General features: G+C 44.6%; 1 protein-coding gene across 3 annotated transcripts in view; it reads left to right on the top strand.

Moving 5' to 3' along the window:
- CUL1 (cullin 1) overlaps positions 1-15909 on the top strand; it is a 106597-nt gene that overhangs the window by 89091 nt on the left and 1597 nt on the right. For all 3 annotated transcript variants that reach the window (XM_060305180.2, XM_030854103.2, XM_030854102.3), the window contains exons 10-20: positions 1553-1660; positions 1740-1846; positions 4167-4215; positions 4941-5072; positions 6314-6431; positions 7592-7668; positions 8163-8294; positions 10718-10810; positions 14821-14868; positions 14948-15030; positions 15576-15681. In XM_060305180.2, the coding sequence (XP_060161163.1) occupies positions 1553-1660; positions 1740-1846; positions 4167-4215; positions 4941-5072; positions 6314-6431; positions 7592-7668; positions 8163-8294; positions 10718-10810; positions 14821-14868; positions 14948-15030; positions 15576-15681 (1053 nt within the window). The remainder of the gene's footprint in view (positions 1-1552; positions 1661-1739; positions 1847-4166; positions 4216-4940; positions 5073-6313; positions 6432-7591; positions 7669-8162; positions 8295-10717; positions 10811-14820; positions 14869-14947; positions 15031-15575; positions 15682-15909) is intronic.

Genomic DNA, 15909 nt, shown 5'->3' with positions numbered 1-15909 from the left:
CAAGAGATTCTTCTGCACCCGGAATAGTTGTCATGAAACTGGGAGCTGGGTTATCTGGTGGAGCAGTTAATGCTGTGTGTGTGCTGAGTTTTAAGATAGATAATTTTTAGACATTAAACACATGTGGCGTTGGCTTTCAGTATTTTAAGTGATTTTTGTTTGGCAATTATTTTGTGTTAAATTCCCTTTTAATGTTTTGTCGAATGTCTGTCAGGTAGAGGCCACTTTACATGTCATTGAAATGATAATCTTGTTATCATTTGTTCGTAATAATAATAATCCTGGCATTTTTATTACATCTTTAACAGAAAACCTCTGAAACTCTTAGTATAACCCTATCTGTCACAGAAAAATTATTTACTCTTAATGGTTACTCATTATTATTTTAAAACAAGTGTCACAGAAATGCAGAACAACTAGAATTGGGGGGGTTCTGGTTTCTCGCTCCTGAATCCCGAGGAGAAGCACCTGTGAGGAGTTTGGAAACGCTGGCAAACCGTTTAAGCCCCCTGCGCCAGGCCTTGCCTCTGTGACGTGCTGGCCGCTGTGCCCTCAGCGCGCACCACGCGGGCTCAGCCTGTCTTCCCGACCCCTCACCTGGGCCCTTTCCTTCTCAGAGGCTCTCAGGAGTCAGGCTGCCCGTGTCCGGGCCTGACTGCCGCCGCTTAGGCCCTTGGCCGGCTGGTTGCCTGTGACTTTGTTTCTTCGTCTGTGAGGAGGGGATGCGAAGAGCACTGGCCTCGCGGCAGCGTAGTGACAGCCCTCAGCGGGCTCAGCACCGTCCGGTGCGCAGCAGACGCTCAGCGTCGGCCTCTGCTTTCTTGTGACCCAGGACTGTCTCCTTTGGCGCCCCTCCCTGTGTTCCTTCTGTGTCGCTCCAGAAGCCTCTCCTGTGGCTGACTTTCACATTTCATGTCCATCCTGTGGTTCCTTTGTCCAGAGACTCCCACGGGGCTGCCCTGCCGATCCCACAGTGCTCTGCCTGTCCTGTCTCCCAGGCCCTGGCCTTTCCCGTCTCAGTTCTCTCTGTTTGTCCACGTGGGTCTTCTGATTTTCCCAGATGTACTAGTCTCACCCTTGCTGCCACGTCTGACCTACTCCGGCCCCTCAGCACACTTCCTAGGACCTAAAAGCTATGCTATCTTTGCATTGCCTGCCCAGCTAAGTTCTGAATAACTGGTAGGCTGGTTTCCCAGCCTAAACAAAGTCGAGAAGTTGAATTGTTAACAACAAAAACTGGCAAAGTAAAGCTACCGCTTTGAAAGTTTGTTTTCTGTCATCCCTTTGAGTTTTCAGATAATTTGAAAAAAATCACTTTTTCATATAGCTTGAAGTCAGTATTTAATTTTGAGTGCAGAGAATATATTTTCTTTTATTATATCTATAAACATCATATCCTATGTGTTTTGATGATGGAATGAAAACTATTTCTTGATCTTGTTAACATCTTTGAAGAAGTATCCAAACCTTTTGGAATGTTTTCTAGTAGCTGTTAGTGTGCAGTTTAGTCCCCAGAAACCAACTTGTGTGTCTGCTTTTCCCTCTACCCAAGGACCCCAAAATGTATGTACAGACAGTGTTGGATGTTCATAAAAAATACAACGCCCTAGTGATGTCAGCGTTCAACAACGATGCTGGGTTCGTGGCCGCACTGGACAAGGTGGGTGTGCTGGCGCATGGCTCTCCTGGGGACAGTGGCTGGCACACTGGCCTCTGACTGTGTTTCCTGTGATCTGCAGGCTTGCGGTCGCTTCATAAACAACAACGCGGTTACCAAAATGGCTCAGTCATCCAGTAAATCCCCCGAGTTGCTGGCTCGATACTGTGACTCCTTGTTGAAGAAGAGGTACTAGTGACTTTGTGTTTTTTCTTAGTAAACCTGTTTATAATCTCAGCCTCTAGATGAGGAGTTAAAATTTATATTACATTTTACGTATGTATGTTAAATTGTAATTTTTGTACCTTTTGAGAAAATACTGTAAACCTAATACACCTTCTTTGTCTTCCTAAAAGGCATTTCACGTTACGTGTACTGTGCCCAGTTCATGTTTTTCTTACATCACTAATGTCTATAATGGCAGGCGGTGTGCGCGTGGCCCTTCAGCTAAATAGACTCCACTGCGCAGGTCCAGCTGGTGGTGACGAGGGTGGAGGTTACGGCACAAAGTCACCATTTCCCTTCACTCCCTACTTGCTCTTTTCTGCTGGCCTTGATTAATTTTTTTCCAGTTGAAAATATGCAGTAGCTCCCACTGGCTGCTTTTTAAAACAGAAGACTCTCCACATGCTATAGTGTTTGCATCAGTCTGTGTACTTTTAACATTTGTTTTCATTTAACGAGTTTGTTTTATTGCTGTTTCATAGTCTTTATATTTTAACCATCTTATTTCACAACTGGTATTTTTCCTAATCAATGTATGTGTATTAAGCACGAGAGGCAACGTAATCTAATATGGTTTTTTTCTCTGTGTTGTTTTTGGAAGTTCTCACTTAATTTTTTGTGTGTTTGTTTTGGTTTTCATCAGCATTTCTTTCACTGAGGAGTAGCTTTTTTCAGTTTAGAAATGCTCAAGGCTTATTTTCCTATTCCAAATATCACACCAACAGATTTTGCAGTAGTTTTCCGTACCCCCTAATCATATTGGTTTGATATTAGTAAATTGTATTTTAAGCAGCTCTCAAAGGCTCGTATAATCCCATTACAGAAAAGACTGAGAACACCTATACTACCAAGCAAAAGACTACAAACAAGTCTCACTTAGAAGAGAGTTGTGGGAATCTTAAGTAAAATGTTAGCAAACTAAATTTATCAGCGAACTAAAGGACAACTGTCCAGAACATAGCATAGCTTTCTAGGAATGAATGCAGGGATGGCTCAACGGTAGCAGATCTAACGTAGTTGACTTTATTAACTGAGAGCTGTATGAACAACTACGTGGTCTTCTTGATTGACATGAGAAAACATTTGATAAGGTCAGTAGCTCTCTCTCTTCTAACTTTGCCGGAAAGTGATTTGCCCAAGGCCCAGTGCAAATTGAGTATTTGATTTTTTCCCCCTACTTATCACAATGCTTGTCTAATGTATAATTTAGCGATTCTAGTCAGATCCACTGATGTGTTCATTTCAGGAGTGAAAATGGACTTTCAATTGGGATGCCTCTTCTGACCTGATTTCATGTTTTAGGCTCTATAAAATGAAAGTTTTCAATATTTTAAATATGCAGGTACTCTCATAGAGCTCCGGTTTGTTTGGCAGAATACATAGCTTCTTTTTTAGCCATTGTCTTTTTAGAAATTGTCTCATCAAGTCTCTTGATAGATTTTTCTTCAGTTAAGGCTGCTGAAGCAGACAGAATGGCGGAGAGTTCCAAAAGCGCTGCTTTAATGAGCGCGTGTCAGTGACTAGACTCCAGTGGGCACTAAACTAACCTCTTTCAGGAGAGATACAGCCCTGACCTCTCAGTGAGAAAAAGAGAAGATTGGACCTTCGGAGCCAACTGTTCTTAAATAGGAGCCTGTCTGGTGGTTGGATCATTTTCTATGAATTTATAGGGGTCTTGTTTATAAAGGACTCTTGGGATAAAAGCTTTAAATTTGTATTTACCCTGAAATCACCTTTCAATTAATAGTTGCTCATAGAATAGAGTGAATGAATCCGTTGTTAAAGGACAAGCATCTATTTTGTAGACATAACGACAAACGGAAGGCAACACTTGAGAAGTGGTTTAAAAACCCCTTTCATTGTCTTTAATTATTAGGCCATTAAAAGGCGTTTGTTTTTTTTTCAAAGTTAACTTAAAGCATATTGTAGAATGCAATTAGAAAAGTGAAGCTCATTTACTTACATTTAAATGGATTATCTTAAAGGAAAACTTGGTTCAGAATGTTTTGGGAAACTTAACAAGTATCTTCTGTTCAGTTTCATTGTGGATATTTTAAATGATTATATGTGAGAATAGATTATGAAATTGAGACACAGTATAAGATTGCCAAGTTGCCACAGGTAAGGAAATCTAACTTTCCCTCTTCCACCTGTTAATCTGAAAAGAACTGAGCATTTGAATGTTCAGAACCACAGTCTGATATGGTAGTTTGGCTAAGTGGCGCTTGTTTAGTAAATGTTTGCTCATTTGTTTTAAAACACTGTGCCTTTAAAAATTTTTCAGTTCCAAGAACCCAGAAGAAGCAGAACTAGAAGACACGCTCAACCAAGTGGTAAGGTGCTGGATAGTTATGTCGCTATGTTGTAACCTTTTCTCTGACAGGTGGCTTTAAAGTTATTTATATGAGCTATCTGGAATGTGGAAAGTAGTAGAATCATTTATTTTATTTTGAATCTATGATTTTACTCCCTATGTTGAGTCATTAATTTTAGCATTTGTACTTTCCTCATTAGTACTAAGTGTAGACCAACTTAATGTGATTTAAGGGGTTGAGAAAATATTTACTTTAAAGATTACAGGACAGTAATTTTTTTAACTTTTTTTTTAATTTATTAAAAATTTACTTTTGGCTGTGTTGGGTCTTCGTTGCTGCACGCGCGCTTCCTCTTGTTGCGGTGATTGGGGGCTACTCTTCCTTGTGGTGCATGGGCTTCTCATTGCGGTGGCTTCTCTTGTTGTGGAGCACGGGCTCTAGGCGTGCGGGCTCAGTAGTTGTGGCTCGCCGGCTCTAGAGCGCAGGCTCAGTAGTTGTGGCGCACGGGCTTAGTTGCTCCGCGGCATGTGGGATCTTCCTGGACCAGAGCCCGAACCCGTGTCTCCTGCATTGGCAGGCGGGTTCTTAACCACTGCGCCACCAAGGAAGCAGGACAGTATTTTTTGTCGTCATAAATGTTGACATACAGGGCCGGACAAGACAAAGCACACGTGTTGGTTTCTGGCCTGTGTTTGGTGACAGATTGTAAGTGCGTTAAGTGTGCTCTCGTGGTGGCTTTCTAGATGGTGGTCTTCAAGTACATAGAGGACAAAGACGTGTTTCAGAAGTTCTATGCGAAGATGCTGGCCAAGAGGCTTGTCCATCAGAACAGTGCCAGTGATGATGCCGAAGCAAGCATGATCTCGAAGTTAAAGGTAAGTGTAACCTTTCCCTGAACGATTCCAGCTTTAAGGCATCAAAGTTCTTAGTCTCTCCAGGTTATCAGTTGGGCAAAGCCATCAATCAGTGATAACACAGAGTCCGTGCAGTGTGCGCTCTGCTACTCCGCTACCGAGAACCCGCCACGGTTGTGATGAGCCCAGGTCTCCCCTCATCAGGCCTCACGTGCTCTTCCGACCACCCTACCAGCCCAGCACACACACCCGGGGGCCCTTCTGTTCCAGCCGAGCCCTGCTCGACGCCCAGCGCCTGCTCCTGCACCTGTGGCCTCAGCTCTGCTCCCGCCACCAAGAACTGCTCCACGTGGCGTGGCCCGTACTCTTGTGCTGTTGGCCTTGAGCGGGCGGGGTATTTTGTTTTTTTCTGGGCTTGCTTAACAGTTAGTAACCCCACGTCTGCAGGAGGACGTAAAGCGTCAGGGTTAGTTTGCTGTTGAGTCTTTCTTTCTTTATTCCGCCGCCTCTGCACTTAGCCTGCTCGCTGGCCTGTCAAACGCTGCTACATGTTTTGCAGCATGTTTCACTTTGACCCGAAATTATAGTTCCACGGGTATCTTGTTCAGCTCGGGCTGCCGTACCAAAATACCATAGACTGAGTGGCTTGAACAAGAGAGATTTATTCTCAGAGTTCTGGAGGCTGCCGGGAAGTCCAAGATCAAGGTCCCAGCCAGTTCAGTTTCTGGTGAGGGCTCTCTTCCCAGCTTGCCTGGGGCCGCCCGGCCACATCCTCACATGACCGGGAGCGGGGTCGGGGACAGCCTCTCCGTCTCTTCTCACAACCACACTAATCCCAATGTGGCGGAGGCCCGCCCTCATGACCTTTTCTAAACTTAATTATCTCTCTGTGACCTGACTTCCAAATGCCATCAGCACAGGACTGGGGTAGGGGCACCGTTCAGTCTGTGGTAGTGGATGAGAGACATAGCGAACTATGGCATCTTGGTGTTCCCCCACGGGGTCACAAATCCTTGCTCTTTGGGCCTGCGTGATAGTTACTGTGTGTATAAAGTCGTAACCGTTCCATTTATAACTGTATAATTTTTGATAGTGTATGAATTTTAATCAGTGCATGTTTATACCCTGAGACACAGTTAAATGTTAACTAGCTTTAGTAGTACGGTTAAGCGTCTGTCCTGTACTGTGATCCCCATTGGATTCCCTGTATACATTTATATTTCTATAGAAATTAATAAGGCAGTTATCTGGGTTCATTTCAGCAAGCTTGTGGTTTCGAGTATACCTCCAAACTTCAGCGGATGTTTCAAGACATCGGTGTAAGCAAAGATCTGAACGAGCAGTTCAAAAAGCACCTGACGAACTCGGAGCCTCTGGACTGTGAGTATGCCTGGCTTTCCGAGCTTCCTTTACAGGCAGGGTTCTCGGAGGAGGTGGCGCTCTTTGTAGCTAGTGAGAGAGATGGTGGATGCCTTATCAGAAATTCAGGGACAGGTAAACAGGAAGTCCTCCCCACAGGCACTGCCCACCTCCTGACTTGTGTGGTGACAGGAGGTGACAGCCTTGGAAGCGTGTTGGCCTTTCCCGGAGGGCCGAGCCGGGCGGGTGGCTTGCGTCCAGGTCCTGAGCCCCGGCCCCTTCTCCTGGCTGACGTGGCCGCCCCACCCCAGGCGTTCGCCATCTCGGGGCTCCACGCACAGTTTAAGTTTCAATGAATGTTTTTTAACCTTAGTTTAATTCCATTCTAGCAGTTTTTTTAATTATAAGAAACTGAATTGGCTGTGTAGATAACAGAGTCAGACATGGCTTCCGATTGCCATTGGGGGTCGGGACAGGCGGGTGCCCGGCCTCGTTCGTGGAGGCCAGCTGGGCTCCTGCTGTGAGGTCTGCCTGCTGCAGGAGGTGGCAGGTGATGCTGACATCATCATGTGGTGATTTTATCTTTTTAAATGAAACACGAGGTTTGTACTTTTCCCAAATTGAAAGCACTGTTTCATTGTTAAACTTGACAGCCGTGCCAGCGGACTTGTTGTCAGCCATCTGCGATGATGACGTCACTGTTACGAACATTGTATACGTTATATGTGTGTTAGATACATATAGTCCGTGTGCTATACACAGAGTAATCTGTGCTACACAGAACAAAGAAGTCGGTTTACTTTGGGGTTCTCGTTGTCTAGAGTTTGGGGCTCTCGTGCCATCCATGCCTGGTGGCCTCAGGTGCGCCTCAGGGGGACTGAGGTTATTCATGGCAGAAAACTAAAGCAGGTGCAGCCAGACGGGCCCACGATGTTGTAATTCTGCGTTAGAAGAGGAATGAAAAGCTCGCTCTTTGGAGGAGGGAATTTCTGGCTCTTCTTCCCTTTACTGAATTTAATTGAAATTAAATGTGTTCAATCCTTAGTTTTATATTAAAGCAGGATTTTTCATTCAGTATGCTTTCTTTTAATAAAAAGCAATCCATGTGTATCTGACATGTGGCGCTTTTCAGTTCACGGGGCTAATCACATGTATTCCTGGATTTTTCCCCATCCCCCCAGTGGACTTCAGCATTCAAGTTCTGAGTTCTGGATCGTGGCCCTTTCAGCAGTCTTGTACGTTTGCCTTGCCGTCGGAGGTAAGGATGACTCTGTCATCTGTTCGTTCCCTTCGTGTTGAGCAAAGGTGAAAAGGGGCAGCCTCCACCATTATACACGTGCTGTCTGCAGAAGGCCTTCCTGCTAGTCGGCCATGCGGCGTTAAACCGGGCGGTGCTAAGGCAGCCGCGAGCCCCGGGCAGGGCAGGAGATCCAGAGGTGCGCCACCCCTGTTCCAGCTCAACAGTGTGTTCATTTACATGGTCATTTACTCTCGAAAGTAGAACCTAACAGTTCTGCGATGAACATCGTGATGATACCTACTTGTCTGGAGCTAAAAACTTTTTGATTGCACCTTCAAGTGCTTAAATCAACGTGCTTTTTTGCAAGAGAGTAAACACTTGATATTTGTATTTTACTGTTCTGTAAGCATTTTGTCCGGTAAGCTTGGACCAGTGTTTTTTATTTAGAGATGCTGACTGTAGAATATGGTGAGATATATATTCCACAAATGCTCTTCCCCCTCTGTATCCAGCTGGAACGGAGTTACCAGCGATTCACAGCGTTTTATGCCAGCCGTCACAGTGGCAGAAAATTGACATGGTTATATCAGCTGTCAAAAGGAGAATTAGTAACAAACTGCTTCAAAAACAGATACACTTTGCAGGTAAGATCACCTTTTTATTTTGGATTTTTTTTTTTTTAAGTATAAATGAAGACAAGTTACAGAAATTTAGTGTTTCACGCAACAAAATCTGGAGTCAATCTCTGGCAGAATAATACCGTGGTTAAACAGCTTGGATTTTTAAGAGTCAGTGGAGCTGAGTCCTTACTCTCTGTGGCTAAGGGAGAAGTTACTTAATGACACTGAGCCTCACTTTTCTCCTCCACAAAAGGGCGGGCGGGTGTCAGTGCTTCGACTCTGTGTGTGGTGTGAAAAACAAGCGAAATCATGTATTTAATAAGTGTTGGGTACAGCTCCTGCCTGACACACACTAAGTGGTCAGATAGTAGTTTAAAAAGCTGGAGTTTCATGAATTTAATTACGATAATAGCTCTTTCCCTTTGACAGGGCAGTTTCACATTAACAACAACCCTTGGCGCTCACTGTGGTGCTGAGTGCTGTGTGATGATAACTGTAACTTAGGTTCCATTTTATATCTGGGAAACAGAGGATCAGGCAAATTTAAGTGACTTCCTCTGGCTCCGTCCGGGCTGATATGCAGCAGAGACGAAATTGCAGTTAAGGTCTTTTCCCTTAAAGAATCCATCTTGAAGAGGGTTTCGCTAGTGTGCTTCTAAAAACAATTATAGATCTGTTGTTAAGTGTTAAGAAACTTCTGACTGCATTCTGCAGACTCAACCTGCTCATTAATTGAAACTTTTAATAGTTCTACCCTGATAAAAGTGTTTGATATTCTGTTACACCAGGTCCAGAGGTCTTTATCCACTTGAATGTGGATTTCTCTACAGCTGACCCTTGAGCAGTGCGGGGGTTAGGGGCATCCGTCCTCCATGCAGTTGAAAATCTGCACATAACTTAGAGTTGGCACCCTGCATCCACGGTACCCTGCATCCACGGTTCCCTTGCATTTGGATTCAACCAGCCTCGGATCTGTAGCACTGTCCTGTTTACTATTGAAAAACAAAATCCACGTATAAGTGGACCCACACAGTTCAAACCTGTGTCAAGGGTCAATTGTACGGTTGGAAATTTTTCTTTATTCCCAAGTATGCATAGAAGAATCTGTGAGTTCATACTTCAGTACCTGACATCTCAGTGCCCCTTTTTTGATAAGTGGACATTCTGTAAACTTTACTGAGATAATTTACGTAAAAAGACACCCATCTAAGTGTACAGATGGAGTTATGACAAATGTGGACACCTGTGGGGCTACCACCAAGCTGTGGAACATTTATCAGAGACTCGTTTTGCTTTTGGTCACTGCCATCAGAGATGAGAGGCCCCTGCTCATCTCAGGAGAGACCTCAGAGCTGTCAGTCTTGCCCCCCCCCGCCCCACCCCCTGGGCCCCCCCGGCCATTTTCCTGGCCGCATCCTGAAGTCTGTCAGAGGCACTCACCCCGCCCACACTGCCGCTGCTGCCCCCCTCCCGTTGACCAGGGTTTTGCCTGGACAAGTGGCGGTGCTTATGGCCCTTTAGTTGTTGCCACGGGTTATGGAAGAGGGGAAGGGAGGAGGGGTTCGCATGGGGCGTGTGGCACGGCGCCCAGGGCTCCCCCAGGAGCGGAGCGCCCTCCCTCAGCGGGCGGCGTTCCCTGCACAGCTTGAGAAATTAAAACCAGTGCATGCTGCCTGGCGCACGGTTTGCTAAAAATACCTCAGAGCGGTTGTGGTTTGCTTTAAACCATTTAAACTTTACATAGTGAAGTACTTAGGAAAAAAAACAAAAAACACCCAAGTATCATACAGCTCAGCTGCAGGTTCCTCTGTCAGTGGTGTGCCAGACACAGTCTTCTTTAGTATTTGTGGAAAATCAGACTTAAAGATGGATGCTCAGTGCTTCTGTCTACACTGGCTGAGTATCTCTGTGTTTATCTATATAAAATGAGTGTGGCTGCATAGATGGTGTGTACACTTAACCCTTGAACCACACGAGCTTGAACCTCACGGGTCGACCATTAGGCAGGTTTTTTCCGTAGTAAATACTCCACAGCCCGGATCCACGGTTTGTTGAATCTGGCTATGAATCCTCAGGTGGGGAGGAAGCACACATACACGGGGCCGAACTTAAGTTACACGTGGCCGCTCAGCGGCTCAGGCTCGGCACCCCTAACCCAGCCCTGCTGCGAGGCATTCAAAGGCCAGCTGTATTTGTACAGACAAAGCATTTGGAAGAAAGTTCAAAATCACTTGAATGTTTGAGAAGGTGGAGAATGACGTCTTTCAGGAAAACGTGGCAGCGTGGTGGAATTAGACACGTTGTCTTCCCTTGCAGATCTGCTTTGGTTTCCGCATCTGTTTGGGAATTGGTTTCATGAGTAGGTTCTTCACGCTCAGGCTCTGCACTCTGGGAGTTGTCCACGCGTTTAGGTTTTGCCTCTCTTTCTTTCATGTGGGGACCCGAAGGCGTCGACGTTCCAGATGGCCATCCTGCTCCAGTACAACACAGAGGACGCGTACGCCGTGCAGCAGCTGACAGACAGCACCCAGATCAAAATGGTACTCCTACCGCCAGCCTCTCTGCTGTGGGAAGCGGGGGGGGGAGGGGGTGGGGGTCTTCTTTGATTTGAAATGGGTATCTGTCTTATGAACATGAATATGCTCTCATTCCAGGGCTCAAGGCATGATTTTTTTTAAATACTAATTTTTAAACTCAATGTAACATATACCTACACACACACACACACACACACACACACACACACACACACACACACACACACACACACACACACACACACACACACACACACACACACCACGTACACATGATATGCTTTTCTCTCATTCATTTAGCTTGTTCTTAACCCTCTTTCCAGCTAAGCTTTTTCTTACTAAACTTAAATTTTCACTTAATGTTATTCTTCCTATTAATCATTTTTTTATTGCGCTATTTCACATAACATAAAATTCACCATTTTAAAGTATACAGTTCAGTGGTTTTTCACAGGGTTGTATAACCACCGCCACTATCCAATTCCAGAACATTTCCATCACCTTCAGAAGAAGCCCAATACCCACCAGCAATAGCTACCCTTCACCTGTCCTCTCCCCAGCCCCCATGACCACTAATCTACTCTGCTCTGCTCTACTCTTCTCTCTCTCTCTCTTTCTCTCTCTCTCTCTCTCTCTCTCTCTGGATTTGCCCGCTGTGGACATGTCATATAAGTGGAATAATATGGCACGTGGCTTTTTGTGTCTGCCTTCTTTCACACGGCACAATGTTTTCAGGGCTTATCCATGTGGGAGCACGTATCTGTATTTCATCCTCTTTTTATGGCCGAAATATGTTCCAGTATATGGATGGACCACCTTATGTCTATCCATTCATCAGCTGATGGACATTTGGGTTGTTTCCACCTTTCAAGTCTTTGTATGAACATATTCTCAGTTCTCTTGGGTATAAATCTAGATGTGGAATTGCTGAGTCATGATAACTTATATTTATCTCTTGAAGGAACTGCCAGACTGTTCCGCAGTGGCTACACCAGCTTGTATTCTCACCAGTAGCGTATGAGGGTCCACTTTCTCCACATCCTTGCCAACATTAGTTGTTATCCATTTTTTTAAAAAATTATACACATCCTAGTGGATATGAAGTAGTGCCGCATTGTGATTATTTGCATTTCCCTAACAACTAATGATGTTTATGCCCGTTTTTAATTGGGTTATTTGTCTTTTTTGTTGAGTTGTAAGAATTCTTCACATATTCTGCATAGTAGACCCTTTTCAGATACATGATTTACAAATATTTTCTCTTGTTCTCTGGGTTTTCATTTTCTTAATCACACACATCGTTTTAATTTTGATGAAGTCCACTTTATTTTTCTTCTATTGATTGTGCTTTTGGTGTCATATCTAAGGAACCATTACCTAATCCAAGGTCAGAGATTATTCTTTCCCTGTCTTTTTCTTTTTATTGAAGTACAGTTGACTTTATATATATATACACACACACACACACACACACACACACACACACACACATACATTTGTTTATTCATGGGCTCAGTAGTTGTGGCTCATAGGCTCTAGAGCGCAGGCTCAGTAGTTGTGGCACACGGGCTTAGTTGCTCCGTGGCATGTGGGATCTTCCTGGACCCACAGGGGATTGAACCCGTGTCCCCTGCATTGGCAGATGGATTCTCAACCACTGTGCCACCAGGGAAGCCCTGACTTTTTATTGAAGTATAATTGAAGTATAAATTAATACATTAGCTTCAGGTGTACAACATAGTGATTGGATATTTTTGTACATGTTTTTTCCCTATTGGTTCGTACTAGCAACCTGTCAAAATCAATTGGCCATAGATGTATGGGTTTCTTTCTGGATTCCCAATTCTTTTCCACTGATCTAAATGTCTGTTCTTATGCCAGTACATTGTCTTGGTTACTGTTGTTTTGTAGTAAGTTTTGGAATTGTGACATCCAACTTCGTTCTTTTTCAAGATTGTGTTGGCTATTCTGGGTCCATATAAGTTTCAGAATCAGCTTGTCCGTTTCTGCAAAAAAGGCAGTTGGAATTGTGATGGGGATTCTGTTAAATCTGTAGATTGCTTTGGAAGGAGAATTGCCATCCTAACAATATTAAGTCTTCTGTGAACATGGATGTCTTTCCATTTATTCAGACTGTCTTGTATTCTTTTTAAACTGTGTCTCATATTGATAGTTTTCATTATGCAAGCCTTTACACTTCTTTGGTTAAATTTATTCCTAAGTATTTTAAGTTTGATGCTATTGTTAATGGAATTGTTTGTTCATTGCTGGTGTGTAGAAATATAATTATGTATTGAACTTGTATCCTGCAACCTTGCTGAACTCATTTATTCTAATATTTTTTGTGTGGATACTTCAGGGCTTTTTTAATACGTGACCATGTCATCTGCAGATGCAGATAGTTTTACTACTTACTTTTCCTATTTGAATGCCTTTTATTTATTTTTCTTGCCTAATTGCTTTGGATAGAATTCACAGTACATTGTTGAATACAAGTGGTAAGACCAGGCATCCTTGTCTTGTTCCTGATCTTGGGGGAAGCCTTACAGTCACTTAAGTTTCTCTTAGATGCTGTTTACTAGACTGAAGAAATTCCCTTCTATTCCTAGTTTTTTGTTTTGTTTAGTTTTGTTTTGGTTTTAGTGTTTTTATTATGAAAGAGTGTTGGATTCTGTTTAAATGCTTTTTCTACTGCATTGAGATAACTATGTGCTTTTTGTCCATCAATAATGGTGCATTATGTTGATTTTTTTTTTTTTAATGTTGAATCACCCTTGCATTCTTGGGATAAATACCACTTGGTCATGGTGTATAACGCTCTTTATATGCTGCTGGAATTTATATGTTTGCTGGAATTTTCTTGAGGATTTTTCCATCTTTATTCATAGGAAATTGGTCTGCCATTTTCTTTTGACGATTTTGTCTGGTTTTGGTGTCGGGCTAGTTCTGGCCTCATAGAATGTGAATTAGGAAAGTCATTTATTTGTGAGTCCTGCTTCAAGTTAGTCCAGAATACATTCTCAGTTTCTAATAACAAAACTAATCTGCTTCTCTGCACGTAGGAGTGTTCTTCACTCCTCATTCCTCACCGGAAGGAGGAGGCTTCCTTTAGGGTGGAGGCTTAGGTTGCCCCCAGACCCTGGTGTGGGGCTCTGCCCTCGGTCGGGGACCTGCTTTTCGGAGCTGAGCTCCCCACCAGCCCCTGAGCCAGTTTTTAGTGCAGAGCCGGCTCCCCGTGGGGGGCTGACCCCTCCCCTGCCCTCCACAGTAGGAGTCAGCTTGGCTCAGGAAGGCAGCCTCTGCATCTGTGCCCCGGGCGTGGCCAGCAGCGTCCTCATCCTGCTCTGGACTCTGGGCCAGTCACCACACCAGAGGCCTCTCCAGCTCTCCTTGACCAGGATGGGCTTCCCTTACGTGGGGGGCGGCCCTTTCCGTCCAGGGAGGAGGGGCTGCGCATGTGAGCGGCCTGGTGACTGTCCGATTCCATGGGATCGGGAAGCTGTGGAGCTAAAGGAGAGCTGAGAAACGGTTGACCACCTACTCTCGGGGGGAGGAAGCGGCCCAGAGGCCACACGACGGGCTTAGAGTTCACCAAAGATGGGTCAGCGGCAGGGTGACGGGCACCATCCCCGTCCTGTTTGTGAGCAGACGGTGTTGTCCACCGTGTCTGGGCCCATGACACTCCCTCTGCTCATTCTTTGCGGTGATCAGTGTTCAAGATGCGCCGTCAGGCATCTAAGAAGATTTAGTCAAAGGAATCAGTTATGCACGATTTCTAATATTTGTAGTAGAATTGTCAGTTTTAATACTAGGTGATCAAGAGCAGAAAGGGGTTGATTTCACTTGTAGGAGTAGGTTTTGGGGACCCTGTAAGAGGCACCATCCCTCTTTTTCCTCCGGGCGTATTCTACTTCAGTGACTATTATTTTTCCATAGAAGAATGGACTGTGGGACTGGGGCTGTGGTTCTTATTACAAAGAAAAATGCATTTTCTGTTTTCTCTTTAATTGCAGGACATTTTGGCACAAGTCCTACAGATTTTATTGAAGTCAAAGTTATTGGTATGTTTGTGTACTTTTTATGTTAAGCTAGAAGAAAGCCTTTTCCTGAGATTACGTAGTAACAGTTGTTTTCTTATAGGTCTTGGAAGACGAAAATGCAAATGTTGATGAGGTGGAATTGAAGCCAGATACCTTAATAAAATTATATCTTGGTTATAAAAAGTAAGGAAAATCTAACAAGTAGATGGTCCTAGGCCGTAGACTTATCCCCTGACCCCCAGTGCACTTACTGGTATCACCTCAGATGGGGGGCTGTGAGCACGGTGCCAGGCCTGGCAGGCCTTTGACAGGGTCCTCTGATTCCCTCTGACCCATCCTGGGTGGGTCTCCATTTGACTCTTTCAGCTTTGGGATTTTTCTTCTATTGGCAAATAAATAAGTCTCCTTAAATGGCTCGCCTAGAAAGTTTGGACCTCTGTGTCCCAGTGTCTTGATTTTATTTCACTTGACAGAGTTTGGGAGAGCAGGTTAAGGAACTGAATTTCCTGCAATACAGACGTCCTCCTGCTGGCAGAGCAGGAACCCGCCCTGCGGAGAACTAGGGGCTTTTCAGAGAGATGAGTGGCAGGGAAGCGGGAGATGGTCAGTCACACTCTCCACCCTTCGTCTGGGGAGCAAAGCACCTCTTAAAGATTGAAAACAGAAAGAAGCCTTTACTGCGTGCCTTTTAAAACAATAGTGATTGATTTCCTCGATTTTCTTGACAGTAAGAAATTAAGGGTTAACATCAATGTGCCAATGAAAACGGAACAGAAGCAGGAACAAGAAACCACACACAAAAACATCGAGGAAGATCGCAAGCTTCTGATCCAGGTGACACTGGGTGCCTGTCCCCTCGCGTGGGAGGTGGCCGCCGCAGCGGGGGTGGTGCTTCCTCTGGGCTGTGTGTCCTGTGACTTGGGAGTGGTGGCCAGGATGATGGGTGGTTCTGGATGGAGTAGATGGAATAATCGATGAAATAGGTGAGAGCAAATACCTGTGGTGAGTTACTAAGATGGGAGGGAGGGAAAGTTGTTTAGTGCAGGGTCAGGCGGCTTCCGT

Source organism: Globicephala melas, chromosome 9 (genome assembly GCF_963455315.2).
Source record: "Globicephala melas chromosome 9, mGloMel1.2, whole genome shotgun sequence".
NCBI classification, from domain to species: Eukaryota; Metazoa; Chordata; class Mammalia; order Artiodactyla; family Delphinidae; genus Globicephala; species Globicephala melas.
Note: the sequence above shows the minus strand (reverse complement) of the source record. Positions and strands in the feature narration are given on the sequence as shown.